Source organism: Numenius arquata, chromosome 2, assembly GCF_964106895.1.
Source record: "Numenius arquata chromosome 2, bNumArq3.hap1.1, whole genome shotgun sequence".
Lineage (NCBI taxonomy): Eukaryota > Metazoa > Chordata > Aves > Charadriiformes > Scolopacidae > Numenius > Numenius arquata.
This window is the reverse complement of record NC_133577.1, coordinates 99,010,655-99,030,731: the sequence shown is the minus strand read 5'-3', so window position 1 is coordinate 99,030,731 and position 20,077 is coordinate 99,010,655. Positions and strand designations below refer to the sequence as shown.

The following is a 20,077-nucleotide window of genomic DNA, read 5'->3' as shown; positions in this document are numbered from 1 at the left end:
AATGTATTTTTTTTTTAATTTATTAATGGTGTTAATCAATATTAACCTGCTGTCCACTAGGGTGTTATTATAACATTAGAGTGCACAACTGATTGCCTCCGTCAGTACTTAAAATGTGATTATGCTGAGGCTAAGAAAATTAGAAAGTGCAGTAAATAGACCCTGTGTTTGTTTCTTCCAAAACAAAGAAGTATCAGTGGGCCTGTTCATTATTTTGGGTTATCATTTGCTACCGATACTTAAGAAAAATTATGTATTGGAATTTCAGCCCCCTTAACTTATGTGTCTACACACACAGACTTGTGTGCATTTGTATCATAATAACATTTGAAATACTGTCAAAGAATATTTTTTTTAAAACAAACATTGTCTCAAAGGAATTATTAACTTCAGAGTACAGCACATCTTTTTTGGTTTCCAGTCTTGTTTTTCCCCTGGTAATTCTGTTGAATAATATATGATTTTTCATTACAGACAATCCAGTAGGGATTACAAGATACACAACACATCTCAGTTAATGTGGCTGTCAGAACTTTAACTATTACATTCCCATTTGCATTCTACTTCACACTTTTAATTGAGCAACACTTAATGTTACATTATAATTTATTTGTGTGGGTCTTACCTTGATCTCTTAAGTATTGAGGCTTATGAGTCAATTCTTTATTATTTTATTGATATATAAAGTGACTATGGATAAGTCAGTTGAACAATGCCCTTGTGATTAAAAGCAATAGAGATTACATTTTAAAAGTTAGCTGCATTAGTATGAACTTCTGTGTATCTGGATTCATGCAGTCTAGTATTGATTAATCTTTCAGCTATATTCCATTATATATATGCATAGTTTGATTTTTAGATTTATATATATAAAGGTGTATGCATATGGTAACATGCACATTCTCATGTGTATGAAATCATGTATGTAAATTCATGAGTCAGAATACTGATTAACAGGCAGTCTTTGCATCTGGTTATTGACAATCCAGTTAAGCCAGTCATTGCTAAATTACATACTATTTTTATAAGCTTAAAGGAGACTACATTTAAAGGAAAATTATTTAAATGGTGGTTATGTAATCAAAAATTATGATCAAAACTTGTTAGATCAAAACTTGATCTGATGTTTGCTCTCTGCCATTTCTTTCTTTTCTCTCCTGTAGATAGGTCATATAGGAAAATGCTAAAAGCTATAGTGAAAAAAACTCAAAGCTACTCTTATTTTTCTGCTTTCAAGTGCTTGAATTTCACAACTAAACTCTGTCTCTTTAAACAGAAGTTATTATAAAGCTGTTTGGAGGATTCAAAAAACAAAGAAGCCCAATTAAAAAAAACCTTCTGGTTTATGCAGTGGCACTTCCCCTCCTGATTCATTATCACAAGGTTTGGGCTCCGTGTTTCCAGTGTTGCAATACGGAGCAATTTTAGCCCTGGCCGGAGCCTGCAGAGGTCCTGGGGGAGAGCGGTGGCCATGGGGCTGGACTCTTTGCCTGGCCACCACCACCTCCCCACGTCCTCTCTGCTGTTGGCTCCCAACAGGGGCTGCCAGCTGTTGTTGTTGATGCTTTCCTCCCGATGGGAGCCTGGTCAACATGAAATCATCATGATTATGTTTTAAATGAGACTGGAAATGGTGGCAGCAGGGCTGCATTTTACACTCAGGGCTAGTCCTCAGCAGCAGGAAAACTTGTTGGGGTCAAGCCTGATTGCTTGATGGGCTTGTGCCACATCGAGCTCTCAGGAATTTAGAAACTTTTATGCTTTGGGTGATAGAGATACTCAGTGTCACTGTGGTCTGGTGATGCCATCCGAAAGTTTAAAGCATTTTTTTTTTCCTAAACTTTATTCACAGTGTGCTGTTGTATGTTGATTTAGTGACTGCCTAGGTAGTTTCTTAATCCTAGGCCAGGTTGTGAAACTAACATAGAATATATGTGTATATAGGCCATATGTCAGTATATACATATATATGCACGCATATATGTGTGTCAGCAGCTGCTTGCTGTCAGGTTTGTCACAAATCTCTAGGCACAGGTGGGATTCAAAGAAAACTAAGCGAACAGGGCCTCTTTGCAGCAGATCCTGGCCTTTGCACATACAACATAAAAAAAGTAGTGAGCTTAAACTCCCCTGAGTTTACTTAAAATATGGAAATTTTGTCATAATTATGGGGAGACACATCTTGGTCGACTGTTTTGACTCAGACAATAAACAGTAACAAAATAGTCTACAGGGAGAGGTTTAGAATAAAACTCCTGGGAAATTTTGTTTTGGAAACACTGACAAATGTGGTTCCTAAAACACCTTATGCTCCCTGGAACTGGGGTGCCCCTGACTGAAGACTGGCATTCTTCTCAGTTTTATCACAGTGGAAGAAACACCATTTCAGTTTGCACTTAAGGGGTCTCTGACCCCATAACCACTTTTCCATGTGCCTTTCTATGGACCAGACATCCCAGAGGTCCCAAAACTGGACCTGCCATCCCTCATGAAGTTTGGTCTGCACTGACAAGGAAATTTCAGGGATGGGACATCTGCGAATCTTTTCTGTGTCCTCAAAGGCACGACATGTTTGAGAGATTATTCTGGGTCATTTTGCCTGGCTTGATCCTGCCCTGGGCCACCCTGCATGCCCAGCCATCTGGAAGCCAAGGCTCATCTGCATGGGAGTCTTGCCAGCTTTGGGGATTTTACCATCTCAAATGCAATGCTGAGATCCATTGTGGACATTTGATATCTATCAACTTCAGTGGCACTGCCATCATTAACACCATGGATGGATCTGGCCAATTACCCAAGGGTTTGGTGCTCATTACATGGCGATTCTGATAACATTATAGCTATATATTACCTGAAAGGAGGGGTTGTTACATGTGATGGTACCCTCAGAGTTCTCTAAAGAACTACAAAATCATTACTCAAGGATTCAGGTTCCCCTGTCATCAGTGTGTCTATATTGTTTCACACATGAAATAACAGATTAAGAAGTTATTAGACGATATGACAATCTATTTTACTGTCCTCTGGGGGGTAGATAATGGCTTATGGATATATTAATCCTTTTGATTTTGACATATATTATAACATGATGGATATGTGGCATACAACAATGTTTTTTCTTGCTGAGATGTTGTGAATAAAAAAGAAATATATCCTCATAGAATGTGTCCATTTTGAGAATTCATCTGCAGCCTGGTCATGTTCTTTGTTCTCTGGGCAATGGTGGTTTGGGTATTAGGGTGCATGAAACTACTGGGCTTTTTGGTTTGGGTTTTTTTTTAAATTGCAGAGAGGCTTAAACGTCTGGCAGGTAAGGGGACAGACGGGAGTACCCTAATTCTGAGACTCCCATCAGGCAAAAACATATCTTGTAGACAGACTATCTAACATTGTATACATGATGGCGTGCAAATTACTTGACGGATGCATTATTCAGGAATGATGCTGAACCCCAGTACTCCTCCCATTGCCAAAAGCTAATATGCTATTTTGAAAGAGCAAAGTTAGGTCAAAGTTCTGCTGTTCTCATGTTATGCAGAGGCCTCCTAAACATGTTTTTTTTCCTCCATTCTACCCCGTGCTACTTTTGTTGTCACTTTGGTCTTTGTGTTATATGAGCCTAACACAGTATTTCTCTGTTCACTGAAATACTGTGCAACAGGAACCAAGTAAGGAACCAACAAGTAAAGTTCTTCATATTAACCTATCCTACTTGCCTTCCAGGCTGATTTTGATGATAAGCCTGACTCCTTGTTCTTCAACGATGGGCAGCGAAGAATTGACTTTGTTTTGGTGTATGAAGATGAAAGCAAAAAAATGACTCATAAGAGGAGTGACCGTAAAAAGCAAAAGGTAAGTCATTTTCACTATAAATCTGAATCACTTGTTGAGTGTTAAGAACAATGGGCAGGAAGGACAGTGCCCTCACCCAGAATGGCAATTGCATTGCCTTGTCCTTGGAGCACTTTTGGGATCTGGGAGATTGAAGCCCATCAAACGGAGCAGGGAACGGGGGTGAGCTCAAGCCAGTAGGCTGCTGTGTAAATGGGCAGAGCACTGCACATTGTGTCTGTCAGTGTGTGCTAGGTGACCTCGGAGCATCCTCCTGGGAGGGAACCCTTCAGGAGATGTGAGCAGAAAAATCTGGTATCAAGTGCACAGTTAGAATTAGACCGCAAGATTTTGAGACAAGGGCAATTTCTCCCTGTACTGCTCCTTCCCTTGACAGTCCAGCAGCTTGGCCCTCCCTAGGATCTTGCAAAAAATTTCTGACTCAAGCCAGTGACTGCTTGATGCTCCTTAGCGACTATGACAATCATATATTGGTTTTAGCTATTATTTTTAAATTATTTTAGTAGGTCTGTCAGTGGACTATATTCATTATGGCACTCAGGGCCACAAAAACAAGCTCAGCCATGCCACTGAGCTATTTTAATTGTGAACTGCCTGAGAAATATCCATCCACGGGACTGTAGTCCCCTTGGCATCTGTGCTCTCCCACCCACCCACTTCCTTCTCTGAGTTAGCAACTCTCCATGTTCCAGCAGCAGCCTCTGGTAGAGCCAGGCAAGGACAAAGATATCACTGAAAGCAGCACATATACAAATAATGATTTGCAGTTAAGAAAGAGAAGAGTAGGAGTAAAAAGGCCTGTAGCTAAGCTGGTTGATATTCATTACACAGTGTTGTCATTGGCATTAATGGAGCAACCATAAGGAATGTCGTTAGTAGGGTTTGAGGGAGTCCTGCAGTGGGTGGATGTTGCATTACACATCATCACAGGATCAGCAATAAAAATTAATTGAAAGAGGTAATTAGAAACAAAAAGCTGCCCCTTTGGAAACAATTGTTTTTATCAATTAACATTTCACATTTATGTTTGTAATATCTGGCCATTGCCCAAATGTACTTAAAAATATAATGAGTGTCTTTTCCAAACTGTGATGGAAATTAAGTGTGAGCAATGGATTAGTATTTTTAGTGCAGCATTAATGTTAGGACATTAGCCAGAATGAAGCTATGAATAATTAGACCAGGAAATTGTGGGTAATGCGCAAGGTGCTTGTAAAAAAAAAAGTTTAGTTTCAAAGGTCTCAGTCCTACAAAGACCTCCAGCCACACTGAGTCTGTGGTGTGCTGAGGAAGAGGAAGCAGTCTATGTACACGCAACAAATGTGAGAAAAAGAGTATATCAGACTAATGATCAGATAAGGTGAAGACTGAGTGGCTGGGAAGCAGCTCTGTGGAAGAGGCCCTCATGGTCTTGGTGGACACCAAGCTGAACAAGACCAGCTGTGTGGCTGGCAGAAGTATGGGCAGGAGATTGAGACATATGATTGGGGTGACATGGATGTGTCAGAAGGAAGCTGAAAGCAGCAGTGGTAGCAGTTTTCAGAGCCATGATTTCCATGGACAGGGAGAATCTGAAGCCGTAGGGGTACTGTGGAAGCCGTGGGCAAGAATTTTGGTACTGGGAACACATATGGTGCTGAAAGGGCAATAGAAAACATAGGCAGAGACAAGGATGAAGAACTGGCAGTTACAGAGGACTTCCAAGGACAAGAACAAAGGATACAAGTGTGATGACAGTGAGCTGGGGAACAAATGAAAAAATCCAAAGCTGACCATGAAACGTTACACCTCAGGTAAAGTGCCAGAGGATACTGTAAGGTGGAGGGAGGAGAAGAGGGAGTGAGGAGAGGGCTTTGTTCAATGAGTCTGTCACATAAGCTGAAATGAGTCACTTGGTCATAACCAAACTCTGTGAGACAACTCAGAAGAGCTAGCTCCCTCTCTCTAATGCCTCGCATCCAGGTGTCATCAGCTTAGAAATGCATTCCCTTTATCTGTTTTTGCAGGGACAGACTTTTAAAATATGAATAGATGTAAGCTTTCTAACTTTTTAGGATGGGGTAGATGCAGGTCAGCTCCGAGCACACAAATACTTTAGTCATCTCAAAGACAGAGAGGTTCTTCGTTTCACTTGAGATCACTTGCTACGCAAGTGGAGGAAGCTGCATGTGCTGCCAGTCTTCGTTCCCTAAGCAAATGCTGCACAGGCATTGGCAGCACTGATAACGTTTCTCTTCCTGTACCTCTTCCCAAGAGGGATGCAGGACGCTGCCTTGGGGCCTACCTGACACTCATACTGGGAGTGAAAGAAGAGAAACTAAGTAACAAAACAAAAAAAAAAGTGAATAGAACATCCAAAAAGAAGAAACAAAACACATATATTTTATGTCTGAGAGGGAAAGGAAGATGACATTTATGGTACAGTTTTGCATCCTTGGAATGCCAGGGAGAGAATTAACATTTTGGCCTACCACAGTTCCCAGGATGGTGGGGGGGTGCTGCTGCCCAAGATACAGGTTTCATCAGTACTGGCATAAAACCTAGTTGATAGCTTGTCTTCACTGATACTGGTTTTTATTTGCTTATTGGTTTTTTTCTGTGGCAAAAGACTTCTACACTTGTGATGATATACAAGATATCAAGATGAGGAGTATTGCCATTAACTGTCAGCTTTAAATACTGCATTCTGTCTGTCTGTCTCTGATCAATGATTACCTGAAAATGCCAAATTTTATAAGCAGCATCTTGTGTAATTCAAGGTGCTTTAAGCCTGAATAGGTTCCTTGCTCATGCTACTCTTTCTTTGACTCTCTTGACAGTTTTATAGAGCTATTATCCAGACGTTTATTGTTCACAGAATTTGGAAATCCAGGTTATTAAAGAATAGCAGATCCAGTGAAATCTGTTCTCCTAGGGTGAAATCCTCACCTCACTGAGGTTGGAGGGATCTGAAAAACAGACCTCAACCTAGGTAGCCAATTTACTGGATTCAGAGAAACAGGGCACAGATCCATCTATTCTCCTCCAGCAAGAGAGGAGTGGGGTCCTGGGACCATCATTACATTTGATTTGAGTGGCTTTCTGTCCTTTTTCAAGAGAATTGCATGAGTGTATTAATTAGCAGCATTCTTGGGAAAACATCTCAAGAGAAGAGAAGGAAGTAACTAAAAACATGGAAGTGATTTGGATAGAAGGAATAAAAAGATGGGATTCTGAAGCACTTGGAGATGCACAGTGGTGCTGTGCTTCCCTCCTTTTCATGTGTTTCTGAAATCTGTTTAAAGGAGGCAAAGCCAAACTTCTGAAATAACATGCTCATGGAAGTTTCTAACATAATTCACAGATTCAAAAGTTAGCAGATAAGGTTCGTATATGCAACTCAATTCAAACCCGAAACCTTTTTAAGCTGGTATACAGTTAATTTTGCAAGCATTAGCAAAAATCAAACTGTCAAGAGCAGATTCTAGAAACTGTACCTTGCAAGCAATTGAAATTCCTGCCCAAAGCATGTTTTTTAAACCTACAATTTATGTACCCTATTTGTCAGGATAGGTTACCATCACAACAAAAATTAAATATCGCCAGTCTTTCCAGGAATGCTCCAAAATGTCAGTTTTATCTATTGGGGTCCTCCAGGAACTCATTGTTGAAAGCTAAAGGGTCAGCACCAGAAAAGCGAATTAAAAATAGATCGATGCAGAATGTCATTCTAGTCCATCTGCTTCCCCCAACAGAAATAAACGGAAAGACTGTCAGTAATTTAAGCAGGAATGTGGGTAAAACCTTCATGTCCAGCCATGAAGTAATCTGTGCTTCACAGAACTAGACAGGTTTTTTATATATATTTTTTCCCAATTAAATGAAAACTATAATTCGTAAAGAATATTACACACTTTTTTTTTTTTTTTAAGTACAGCCTTATGGAGAATTTCAGCAGGGCTAGAGATGTTTGTCTTCATAAGCAAACAATGAACACTCCCTGCCTCTAGACTTGTTTAGTTTAGATAACCAGCAAACAAAAAGCTTGGATAACTTAAAAAACTAATTGAACTTCTCCTGCTGTTTAGCGTGAGTCACACCTGCGGCGGCAGAACAATACTGGGGTTTACAGAAAGAGGGCTACATTTTATGCAGTGATTTGAGGCAGTAGAGGATGGCAGGCTCCACATGGCCACGGTGCACCCAGCCAACCTACCCAGGAAGTCTGATAACACGGACGAAAGGACCTTTAAAACTGGGAGGAAGGCAACCACACCTGCCCCAGTCTCTGCTGGATGGATTGGGTTTTGAAGCAGGAACTCGTTGAAATAAAACCTCTGTTCCTGAGGCAACCCCAAACCTAAGTTTTACTTCTTTGCCTAATGGATGAAAGGAAGGATGACAGAAGGGTGGGAAAACAAATGGAAGGAGAGAGTTACTCTGAAGTTACTGCATACATTCATATGGGGCTTTCCAAACAGATTGACTAGAAGCCACTGTTGAGCTGGGCCAGACTGCAGTATTGTCAGTTCTGTGTGGTCATGAATCAGGTTTCAGAAAATCACAAGGCTGGCTTAAAATCAGAAGGTATCTCAGAAAATATGTATTTGGAGTTCTTTGGGTTTACTTTCTTTGTGTCAGCCTTTATAGCGTATTCTGCTTCACATTTTTATGATTATCTTCAAAGATAAGGGAAAGAAGCTTACAGAAGCAGAGCTTCTCAATCAATTAATTTCCTGATGCTGACAGCTGCGACTTTCAGAAAAGCTTTCAAATACCATCAAAGAAACGGTGAGAGCTGGCAGCTAATGTTGATACAGTGATCCTCTCCCCTCCTTTTAGCCGATTTCTATGGGGGAGGCTTTGGGCCCCATGCTCTTTCTCTTATTGACTGTGATTTATCTGTTGCCTCTCAGGTGAGGCAGAGGTGGCTATTCAAGCACTCCGTCCTTGTTAGGATTTTTTCCCCGAAGCCACACGGATATTGTTGAGGGGAACTTTTATCTTTGCGCAAAAGATACGAGTTGGTGTTCTTCTGTCACTGTAATCAAAGCAAGTGCTCCTTACCATTTACAAAACACAGAGAAAAAAACTGCTAGTAGTCTGCTACCAGTTTCCAGACCCACAATCTTGTTAATCTCCTCAGCTTGGCAAGACAATCACCAGACATTGAAAGCATCATGGTGAAAGAGCAGCTCCCAAGAGCTAACCCTTCTACGTGCCTGTAATACTTGGCATTTACTTACACTATGCTTTCACTTTCTTAAGATTGTATATGATTATGCATTCCGTAGTGTCTTAGTCTATTGGTTAGCCATTCAACCATCAAAATCCATGTCAGGTTTAGATCAGCAGCATTACCATGATTACATTATTATTACAACTTAGCCTTGCAGGTAGCTGAGCAAAATGCTGGATACTAAAATAAACTTTGGACAGTCTCCACCTTCTAGCCTAATAAGCTATCATATCTTTATGCTGCATTCCCCAGTCAATGCAAAATCACTATGGACTCCTCTGGGTAAAAGTCTAGCTCCTCCATAGATCATCATACGCATAATTCAATCATTTATATAAGATAGCAAAGCCCCTAATTAGCAAAGCCTCCCAGGGGCTTTGTTTCTCACTACTTGCATTAATGCATTATTAGAAACCTTAATATTGTCAACATTCCTCTAAGATTTTGAGGGCAAAATTAATTTGGGGAACTCCTTGCCGTAATAAATTATTAAAGCAATCTGAATGGTAAGATTAAAAAAAAAGTGTTAGACTTCTACACGTGACAATTGCCCCGCGTTCTTCTTTGTGTTATTTAGGGCAAACTGAAACAGGTATTTAACCCGCTGCCTTTTTTATTTGCTGAAACAAGGCAGAAGTCAGGTTGAAATATTTTCATGATTCAGTATTACTCGCCTTACAAAGAACCATGTGAATATGGAAGAAGCAAAGAGGTAGGATGAAACGGCAGAAGAGTTAATAGTGGCTGGGGAGAGCTGGCTACCCTTGACTTACATAAACAAATAGTTCATCAGGGAACAAGCCAGTTGACGCAGATAGCTTTTAAGTTCGATTACTTCACATGAAGTTTCAAAATTTCTTATAAATCCCATATGGAATTGTATGTTTCATATTTTGAGGGGAGAGGGGCTGCTTGTCTGTGGTTTTTTTGGGGAGAGGTCATCATGTGTGCAGAGAAACAAATTCAAGATTGCAAAGATATGTCAGATTTTTTGTAACTCACTATCTGCCAAATGCTGGTAACTGTGAAGTGAAATTAAAAAGATCCTTGAATTTCATCTTTACTGAGGAAAACTTGTCATGTCCTTCTGGGGACATAGAATACTCCTAGAGTAGCACCACTGACTCTACAGGTGCTACAGCTCTCAGCTTCTTCCTTTGTGGATGCTTATCCATGGACTAAAATGTAGAGGGCTACTACAGTTTGAAGCACTGTGTGAACTCATATGATTACTGTGCAAGAAGAACAAAGTTAGAGATTGCTGGAAGGAAAGTGGGATAGAAAGCACTTGAGATGAAGACTTTCTGAAGGGCAGATTAATGGGAGGAGGGAGGCTGCCATCGGTAGTTCAATTAGTGACTAAAGGTGAAGGAGATAACAAGTTTCAGATGTAATTGCTCTCAAAATTCAAAATTTGGGGCACATTTTTACCTCTGTAATGTACCAGAAACTATGAGGGTGAATTCTCCACAATTGCATTTGAGGGCAATATTGCATATCAGACCAAAAAAACCTGATCAGGATTAGTAAGACTGTACCTATCACCACAGTAGCTGTCAAGTGGGCTATAGAGATAATGACCCAACGATTCTTCATTTTGGGAGGCGTTCCCATTCTTCTATGCATATGTATTAGTGAAATTTGGAACAGATGTTTTACAGTGTTCAATATCTTTTAACAGAGGAAGAGACAAGTATATGAATCAAACCTGATAAACAACGGCTTGCAACTTGAAGCAACGAGATCGGTGAGTGCTCTTCTCTGTGTGAACGGCCGTGTCTGAGAGCAAAGCCACCCCTATGGGAATAAGGAGACTGGATATATGAATTTATTGTAACATTTCTCTCCTCTCAGGAGAAAAAGGCCCACCTTTTTTCCATTAGTGGTGTCTGTGATCTGGTGTGAAATCTTTTAAACTTTGTGTCTGTTTCTTCCTCTGCAAAATAAAAGATGGGAAGTTGGGAGATTATACAGGTTGTGTTTGCTCAGCACTTGGAAGACAAAAATTACTGGCTACGCTCTGCGGAGAGGTTCTCCCCCTACTCTGGCTGTGTAGGAGGTGTGGGAAGCCTGTGGTTTGTCCAGGGCAGAATGCCCCTGCCAGAAGAGCAGCGCATGGCTCCTGCACGGGGCCCTGCTCCTCGCAAAGCCTGGCACCATGGTTGTAACTATTGTTCTTTGTGTATTTTGGGCTGCGATGTCGTCTGTGGGCAGTTTGAGAGCACTGTGATAAGGCACACCAGCTGCTGGAGCTGCTGTCTCTTGCAGGGAGGGTTGGAGCCCTTCGGAGCCCCTGTCCTTCCCGCCCTGCAGGGCTGTGGTGTTCCATCCAGGTCTTCCAGGGAGGAACAGCACTATCACTTCCATTCTAAATTTGTTGTTGGTTGGTTGTCTATAGTAAGTTCCACAAAAGGTGGCTTTGCCCCTTCCTTCCAACTTAGGCTCAGAATCCATGGCATCACAGTATTTATTTGATTTCTGCAGTGTGGCCTCCTGCTGCACGTCCAAGGATGCAGCCTGGCTCTTCGCATTCATAAGGAAGTAAACCACTTGCTGAAAGTCTGACACAGCCCTCTTGCTATACTTACATCTTGCAGTTTTCAATAGCTTTGCCACAATCATTACTGAAAAAGTTTTGAAACTGGGAGGTTCCCCAGGCTAGATTAGATATCTGACCCATGTTCCTGAGCCAACAAGCTACATGTAATTTCATGTAGCTGAGACTCACTAATGTAGGGTGTCAATAGAAGTTCTACAGGCGATGTGTAGACAGGAGACAAGAGTGGCTGTCAGGGTTCCTACTGCATACTGGTGCTGGTTTGGATGTGCAACTGGGAGCAAATGTGCCCCATGGTGTTCTCAGCAGTCTCAGCCGATTTCCCTTTTCCTCTCCCCATTCTCCCTATGAAGCTGGGAATTCATGTTGCCCAGGTGCACCCATGGGTGCCTCGCCTGCTTCCATCAAGTCACATCACCCTGAGCTTGTACCTGAGCTGCTGGGGAGTCATTGACAGCTCCAAAGCCACAGCTACCCCACCAGGATACAAGTACAAACACTAACAAACCTGTGTGGGGGAAGCGTTGCTAGACTTAAATTGCTTTGTAAAACACTTTGAGGAGATGTAAGCATTAAGCATTAAGGGAACAGTTAGCTGTCTTTTTTTATATACCTTTATATGCCTTTATATGCTTGAATGTTTCCACCTCATGTCAGTGCTTTTACAGAAACTAATGATATATTTGCTAAGATGGAGAACGAATGCAACTTTGAGTAATCATCTATGAGCTGTAAAGAGAGAGAAAATTCTGGATGGTTTAAGAAGTGTTATGAAAAGTCCTTTGCTTTCATATTCTCACACACGTATTTTTAATATGCTTTCATTTCAGGTTTTGGATGAAAAACTTATTTTTGTGAAAGTGCATGCACCTTGGGAAGTGCTGTGCACGTACGCTGAGGTTATGCACATCAAATTACCTCTGCAACCCAATGACCTGAAAACCCGGGACTCAGCTTTCAACTGGTTTAGTAGATTCTTCAGAGTGGATGAAAATATCATCAAACCTGAGCAAGAGTTTTTCACTGCCCCTTTTCAAAAGGACCATTTGTCCAACTTTTATATTCAAGACAAAGACGCTTTTTTTAATCCTGCAACTAGAAGCCGAATTGTAAGTCCATGGAGTATTTTTTAGCATTTCATCTTAAAAAGAAAAGATTCCTTTAATCAAATCAGTGCAATTGCCTTCATGAAAGCATCCTGAAAAATTAGGAATATTTGGGATACGATAGTTTTGCGTCATTTATGAAATAGCCTGGACAAACCAGAAGGAAAATGTTCCTTACATTTGTCCCATTTCTCTTCCTCATGAATTTAAAGGAGGGATTTGACTGGTTCATATACCCTGTGCAATTAATTTTGTCTGCATTTGTTACCCTTTCTTAACTCAATTATATGCTGGAACAGGTATAGTTGTGTATGATTGCTTTCAGATTGCAAGAGACATAAAAATATTTTATAAATTTCAGGTTCATTTTATCTTGTCCCGTGTGGAATATGCAACCAAAAACAACGTGAAAAAGTTTGGCATTAACAAATTACTGGACACTGGAATCTACAAAGCAGCATTTCCCCTTCATGACGTAAGTCCAATGCTTGTAACTAAAATATATTTTGAAATAGAGGTCTGAACTATATCTGTGGGGTTTATATCAAAAGATAAAAGCACTATTGATTGCCTTACTCCTTGACTGGTTATTATATCCACATAGTAGAATAGGACATAGTTTGGCTAAAGAGATTTTCTTCCAAAGCACTGTTGGTTAAAAATGTAGCTCCATAACTGAAAAACAATATATTTCATTCAGGAGGTGTTAACCTTGTATTCTCTGGAACATGTAGTTCAGTAAAGTGCCTGGCCTGAGTGATAGTTCCCATGACGCCCTGTATCATCAGTTCTAAATCAATTTTAACGTTGTCCCTTTTTTTAGTATTCAGTTTCTCAGTGTTAAAATTCCTATCAAATATCAACATTGTTAATAAAGATGTAGACTACAGATCTCATCTTAGGATGTGTGACAGCCTCACACAATGAGAAACATTCTCACTGTTCCCAAACATTGCGAGGTACGTGCAGGAAAACTCAGGTTTCTGCAGCAAAGCTCTGTCTGGCCAGTCCGACACCTCACAAGTGATGTCAGGTGATGTGGAGAAAAGCTTAACTGGGTCGAATTTCACCTTGCCATAATAATAAATCCAGCTTTTGTAACTACACCTCTGAAGCTTTTTATTTTTAAAGTATATCATTTAAAGAAGGAGTTCTCTGAAAATTGGTTTGCATACAAAGGCTAGCAATAGCAAAGAAGAAAAGGAAGGGGGAAAAAAAATCAGATTTTGGAGTATTTTACTAAGGAAAAACTCCGTGTGAGGCCACAAATGGGATACAATAATCAAAGACTGAGGGCTGATTTTCTGCATTGTATCTATTATACACCCACACCCCAACACCTCCTCCCCCATCAGAGCCACTGCTCTGTGTCCAAGGTGTGTTCTCTTGAGAAGATATTGAGGACATGGGAGGTCAGGAATGGTAACTGCTTCAGCTGTTTGGACTCTGCTTAAAATATTCAAGAGGCCTCCAAGGGTTTCAAGGAAATCTTTAAGTCAGAATCAAGACGAATCATGTTCCTTGTAAGTAACCTAAAGCTTTACAGGATGGAATTACTATCATTCGTGCCTATCAGTTTTTAAGGTTTCCTTTTAAAGATTTAAAACCTGCCTTGTAGGCTATTTCTATCATGGCATTGGGAATTTGGACTCAGTATGCCTAGTAATTAATGACTGTCTTTTTATACAATTAAAATTATATATCACAGCTACTCTGAAAATCAAAAGTAGCCTACAGATTTCTACAAATGTCACTTGCCTTGTAGCATCACAGATACAGAATGGAAAATTCCCTCAAACAAAATAAGCTTTATTGAAATAGGAAAAACCACAAGGATTATCTCCATGTGAACTCTCTTTTAAATTTAAAACAGAGACTAGAAGCCCTGGATTTATCCCTCAGACTTTCCAGCCTTCATTCCAGCACAATATTATTTTGAAACAAAGCATGTTAGCATGTTAAAGCTACTTAAAATCCATTTTAATTCAGTCCTGTTCTCTAATTAGAATGGATCCTTTTCTATTTTTTATTCCTAAGTGCCAAGACACTGACATGCGCTTAGATTTTTTCAGCTCACATACGTAAAGCAATTGCTTTGGCATTCGGTGCCTTTCCGAGAACCTTCTATCCCGAATCCTGGTGCACTCCCAGAGCTGCCTTCCTACTCCTTTTCCTGGCTTGCAGTGAGACTGGGCTAAAAGGCTATTCCAGGCTCTGGCTTCATGGCAGAGAGTCTGCAGAGATGGGAGCTGACCTGTGCTGCTCAGATTAACAGTGTCTTCTTCTCGTGCTCTTTCTGTTTTGCAGTCTAGTTTTAGGCACCCATCAACCAATCCCAACTGCCCAAGTGAACGCTATCTTCTCTACAGGGAGTGGGCTCATCCTAAAAACATTTTCAAGCTGCAACCCCTGGATTTCATCAGGTTGGTGTGATGGGGGCTGGACAAATGCAGAGGGAAATACGGATTTATGTAACAGGTCTGTTTTTGGGGATGTCAGGGAGACACAGCTCAGTTCTGAGGGCAGATACATACACCCATATTAACTCACATGTGGGAGCATACTTTGAGCTTGGTTTCATGATAAGCCAATTCATGAAAAGGCAACCACTTAAAATTTTTCTTTGCGAGGTATCATCTTTCCCTTTTTCCTTTTTTTCCCCTTTTTCCTTTTTTTCCCCTTTCTATCCTCTTATAAAAGCATAAAAGTGGTGGTAGAAATATCCAGCTGCAATACTTTTATAATCCCAAGGTTCAGACCAGAGGAATATGACAATACAAATTGGCACAAAATGTATTACAATGAAGAGCCATTTGAAAAAGAAATGTGAATTTACTTGCATTTCAGAAAAAAAACTTTCTCCTCCACAGGAAATACTATGGAGAGAAAATTGGAATCTACTTTGCTTGGCTGGGCTTTTACACTAATATGCTGATCGTGGCTGCGGTTGTAGGAGTTGGCTGTTTTCTGTACGGATGCCTGACAAAGGACAACTGCACATGGAGGTACCTGATCAGGCCTGTTTTAATAACACCTGCAATTTTGAACAGTCCCCTACAGAGAGGGACTGTACAGGGTTTGCAAGACACTGCATAATTAAAGAGGCAAAATGAAAGGGCCCAAGAACAGTAATGTTGTGTATTTGAAGGTAAAAGCATAAAATATGAGGTAAGAAGAATAATGGATGTCCACGGACCATTACAGTGGTAAACATCTGAGAGTTTGTTATTTCATCGTTGTATTTATATTTTGCACTAGGTTCACCACACCTAGTGTAGAAACAGGAAGAAAAGTGTGACAATCAGAAATCAATACAAAGTGCCATAACACACCATTTTCACTGGGGCAATCCTTAAAGGAGATATCAAAAGACCTTGATAAAACTCCCAAAATTTCTTTCCTCTATTTTGAGAGAATAATAGAGGAAGAGCAACAGCACAGGAGGTTTCGGCTGCTCAGGATGCATTGGGAGGAGAGGCGTAGCCACGATACAGATTCCCTCGTCAGAACATGGAGAAATTCAACCATGGCACAACAACCCAAGAAAAAACACCTGGGTCATTGTGCCAAACTGTCTATAGGCCATGACATCGTATACCCCCTTCTTGAGGGGTGTTTATCTTTATAAAACATGCTGAAAGGCTATGCCAGAGCTTCACTCCTGTGGCCCATTTAAATCCTTATGTCAGTGTTACCATTTAGTTAAATAGTTCATCTCCTTTCCTGGTGTTTACCCCACTGATGTATTTACAGGAAGCAATCACCTCATGTTCCAGCCTCCACCATACTAGGTTAGTACATACTAGTTAGATGGCAACTCTTTTGCCATTTCTTAGGAGACAGATCTGTCATTCCTTGAATCACCCTAGCAGCTCCCCTCTGCACGTTTTCCAATCTCATTCTCTTTAGGAGACGACAGGGACTAGGTAGCCATTTCAGTTCTGCTATTCCTTGCTCAGGTGGGTAGTGTTGCTCTCCCTTCTCCCCTCGGACTTGCTGTGATAGGGCATGTAAGTATGCAAGTGTGCGTTTCCTATTGAAGAGTGTGAGATCTTTGAAGTTGTTTTATTTTTAATGTGAGCAGTTTTGAGAATTACCACCACATATAATTACCACCACAATGGATGGAAATTATTATCCTCCTATGTCATCCATTTTTGAGACAAGGACTAAGAATGGAAATGGGGATGGATTGCCAGGGCGGGAATTCCTGAGAGCAGATCACTGGTAAATTATTTCTCAGTTCCCTGAGATTATTGCCCTGCACTCACGTGCAAAAAAGGACTAAAGAATTTAGTGTTGGTGAGTGACTGACTAGTTTTGTTTTTAGCCAAGAAGTATGTGATCCCAACATAGGAGGTAATATCGTAATGTGCCCTCAGTGTGATAAAGTATGTACCTACTGGAACCTCACCATCACTTGTGAATCGTCCAAGGTAACTACATTTACAGCTTATCAACACGCTATTGAACTTTACTTGCACTTTCTCTAGTACTACATCTAAAACAATGTTCTTCCTCCACTAATGTCCTGCAGAATTGCTAGAACTGTGCGAATAGTTGTTCTTTTTGATATAGTGACTGAACTTTGAAAAGTAAAACCAACATTAATTGCTCCAATTTGATTTAAGATGAAAAAAAAATTGGGTTTTTCAGGTTTTATTTTATTTTTTATTTCAAATAGCTGCTGAATATTTGATACAGGACACACGTGGTTTTTTAATTGAAAATGAAACACTTTGGTTTCATTTGGGGGTACTTCCTTTTTTGGGGAAAAAAAAAAGCCATAACACAGCCAGACTCTTGCTCTGAGTTCCTGTTTAGAGGAACCTTGCTTTCTTTCTCCATTACCTTGTCTCACTAGGCTAATGTTAGCCTTTTGTCATTCCTTCCCATAGATTCAGTCAGTCCCAAAACTCAATTTTTCAGCTATTCAGCAAAAATATTTTGCCCAACTATAATGTGTTGCTTCAGTGCACTTAAAGGGTAAAAGAAATAAGAATGCAGGGAAAAAGCTATGATGGAAAGAAAAGGCCACAGAGGTATCTCATCAGAATGTGTTTTTACTAACCAGCTTGATTTGTTGTTATCCTGCTCATGAGAACCAGATGTGTTCATGGCCTTTTTGTGGCTGTATTAAAAATACATAACTCTGTACTGAGTTCTCAGATGAGAAGCAGTGTTTTTCCTCTTCCTATGCAACAGATGGAAGGAAGTTTGATAGCACACCATTTTATTATCCTCTTGCTGCTTATTTGGCTTATATTTTTAATTCTGGACTTTGCATTAAATTTCATTAATTTACTGGAGGGTGGTGTACATTGACAGAAATTGAGGAGACACTATCAATAGTTTATTAAACCACATAAAAGCTAAAAATCAACATGTTCAGTAAGCAGCTTCTGTTCTGGGTCAGTGTAGAAGAAAAAAAATGGTCAATTATATTTTAAGACTTTTTTTTTTTCTTTTCCATTTTTCCAGAAACTCTGCATATTTGACAGCTTTGGAACACTGGTGTTTGCAGTATTTATGGGAATATGGGGTAAGTCGATTTCAGTAACTGTGGTTTGTCATCTAATTTTGGCCAAGCCTCCAGCATCAGCTGAGAAAACATGGATAAATTTGCAACGGCTTCCTTTTCTAGCACTCGGGAATTCATTAGTAGGTAGTTCCGTAGAAGATACGTACATTCACAGGAAGTCTTTTTTAGCATCATAAGAAAGTAAAAAATTGTAGAACTTAAAGTTTGTCTTCAGTGTCTGTTTTGTTTTGTTTAGCATGGAAAAAAGTGTAAGAGAAGTGATTCTTTTCATCCAGCAGGAGCCAGCCACATGCTTAAGTATATCTGGCAGAGGAGCTGGGGTATTTTCCCAAAGAGTTTTGGAGCTGCCCGTACCTATTAACAGCTGTGTGACTGCGCAAGGCAATTGAAAAATAGCCATTAATTATATTTCCCAGGAATTTTTTCCTCCTGTCTTCATTTAAGAAACTGATTGTAAAAAGTGTAGTAGTTGCAAGCACTAGATTTATCTTTTAGAAGAGAAAATGTATCTGAAACCAGGATGTTTCCCATGGGTGAAACCACTTGGTGCTGTATTTAAGGGTTTAGGCAAGGTTTATGTTCCCAGAAACAGTTTCGTTTGTTCAGATTAGCAACTTTGTTAACCAGCTTTTACTGCACTTTCTTATCCAGAAATTATCAAAATAAATTATATGTTAAATTTGTATACAGGGTACTATAGACAAAATAACTCATGTTACACTTTGAGTTCATTACAAGAATACATAATTTGCTTTCTTTGTAAAACATACTGTATTTTTCTTTTCTTGTGATGACCTGAAGTGCTTCAAAACAGCTACTGCTTTAGAGAATTATAAGATAAAACATACCATTTCAAAAAGAAGATTCCCTTCAAAATATATGTTAAAATCAAAATACCAGCAGGAAATTCTTTAAATATTTTTTTTTTAAAAAATAGAAGTTTGATACTAATGTAATCATCTTCTGTCATCTGAATAATTAATTTATTTGCAATTTGCTTCTTAATTAAAAATTGTGTTTCCTGTTTTGAAGAGTGGTTCCAAGAGTAATAATTACAAAGTTAAGCTGTGTAGTTATAGCGATGGCTACAAGGTCTATTAGTATTCTTATCATAAGTCCACTATATAAGGAGGTGAATTGTATTACAGAAATTCAGTCAAAATTGTACTGAATCCAAATGACCCATGGTTCTGGTACAACTCCAGCTGTAATTTTCATCTTGCTCTAATACAGACCTCCTGGTCCAAAACAATTAAAAGAATGTTAGATTTTTAGATACATTATTGCATCATTATCAGCAATACACTTTTTAATAATTGCATAATTTTTTTTTAGTATATTCCCTTCAAAGATCCCAAAAGACTATAAAACACCAGGGAATTTGGCCTCAGGAATTAACCGTCTATACATTAAGGCTCTGGACAAGAGCTTCTGCCACTTCTCCCATGATGACATGACTAGATTGGCAAAGCTCCTCAAGCAGCAGCTTCCACTTCACTTGTTGCCATCACTGGATCCCCTCCCTGAGCAAGATCAGTTAAACAAACAGATGTCCTCCAGTGGAGGCACTTCTCTTCAGCCCTTGGTGACATAGTTTCAGAGGCAGAATGCCTAGGCCATACTGAATGCAGTGTTGAGGGACACGTGAAAGGGGACACCATAAATTACCAATGTGAGGTGCAAATAGCACTCATCTCCTGATTCTGAAACTTCTTTCATATGCACTGTTAAAAGAATGCTGGTCCAAAATAAAAGCAAAATGTCAAATCCAGCAGGAGGTCTTTCCCTGCTCTGAAAGACAC

The 20,077-nt window shown here is 39.9% G+C and overlaps 1 protein-coding gene across 1 annotated transcript in view; it reads left to right on the top strand.

Moving 5' to 3' along the window:
- The window catches only part of ANO6 (anoctamin 6), a 125,063-nt gene that overhangs the window by 82,315 nt on the left and 22,671 nt on the right, over nt 1–20,077 (top strand). The window contains exons 3-10 of the mRNA XM_074167612.1: nt 3,724–3,852; nt 10,752–10,817; nt 12,458–12,736; nt 13,095–13,208; nt 15,041–15,156; nt 15,604–15,738; nt 17,064–17,169; nt 18,215–18,275. Of these exons, the coding sequence (XP_074023713.1) occupies nt 3,724–3,852; nt 10,752–10,817; nt 12,458–12,736; nt 13,095–13,208; nt 15,041–15,156; nt 15,604–15,738; nt 17,064–17,169; nt 18,215–18,275 (1,006 nt within the window). The remainder of the gene's footprint in view (nt 1–3,723; nt 3,853–10,751; nt 10,818–12,457; nt 12,737–13,094; nt 13,209–15,040; nt 15,157–15,603; nt 15,739–17,063; nt 17,170–18,214; nt 18,276–20,077) is intronic.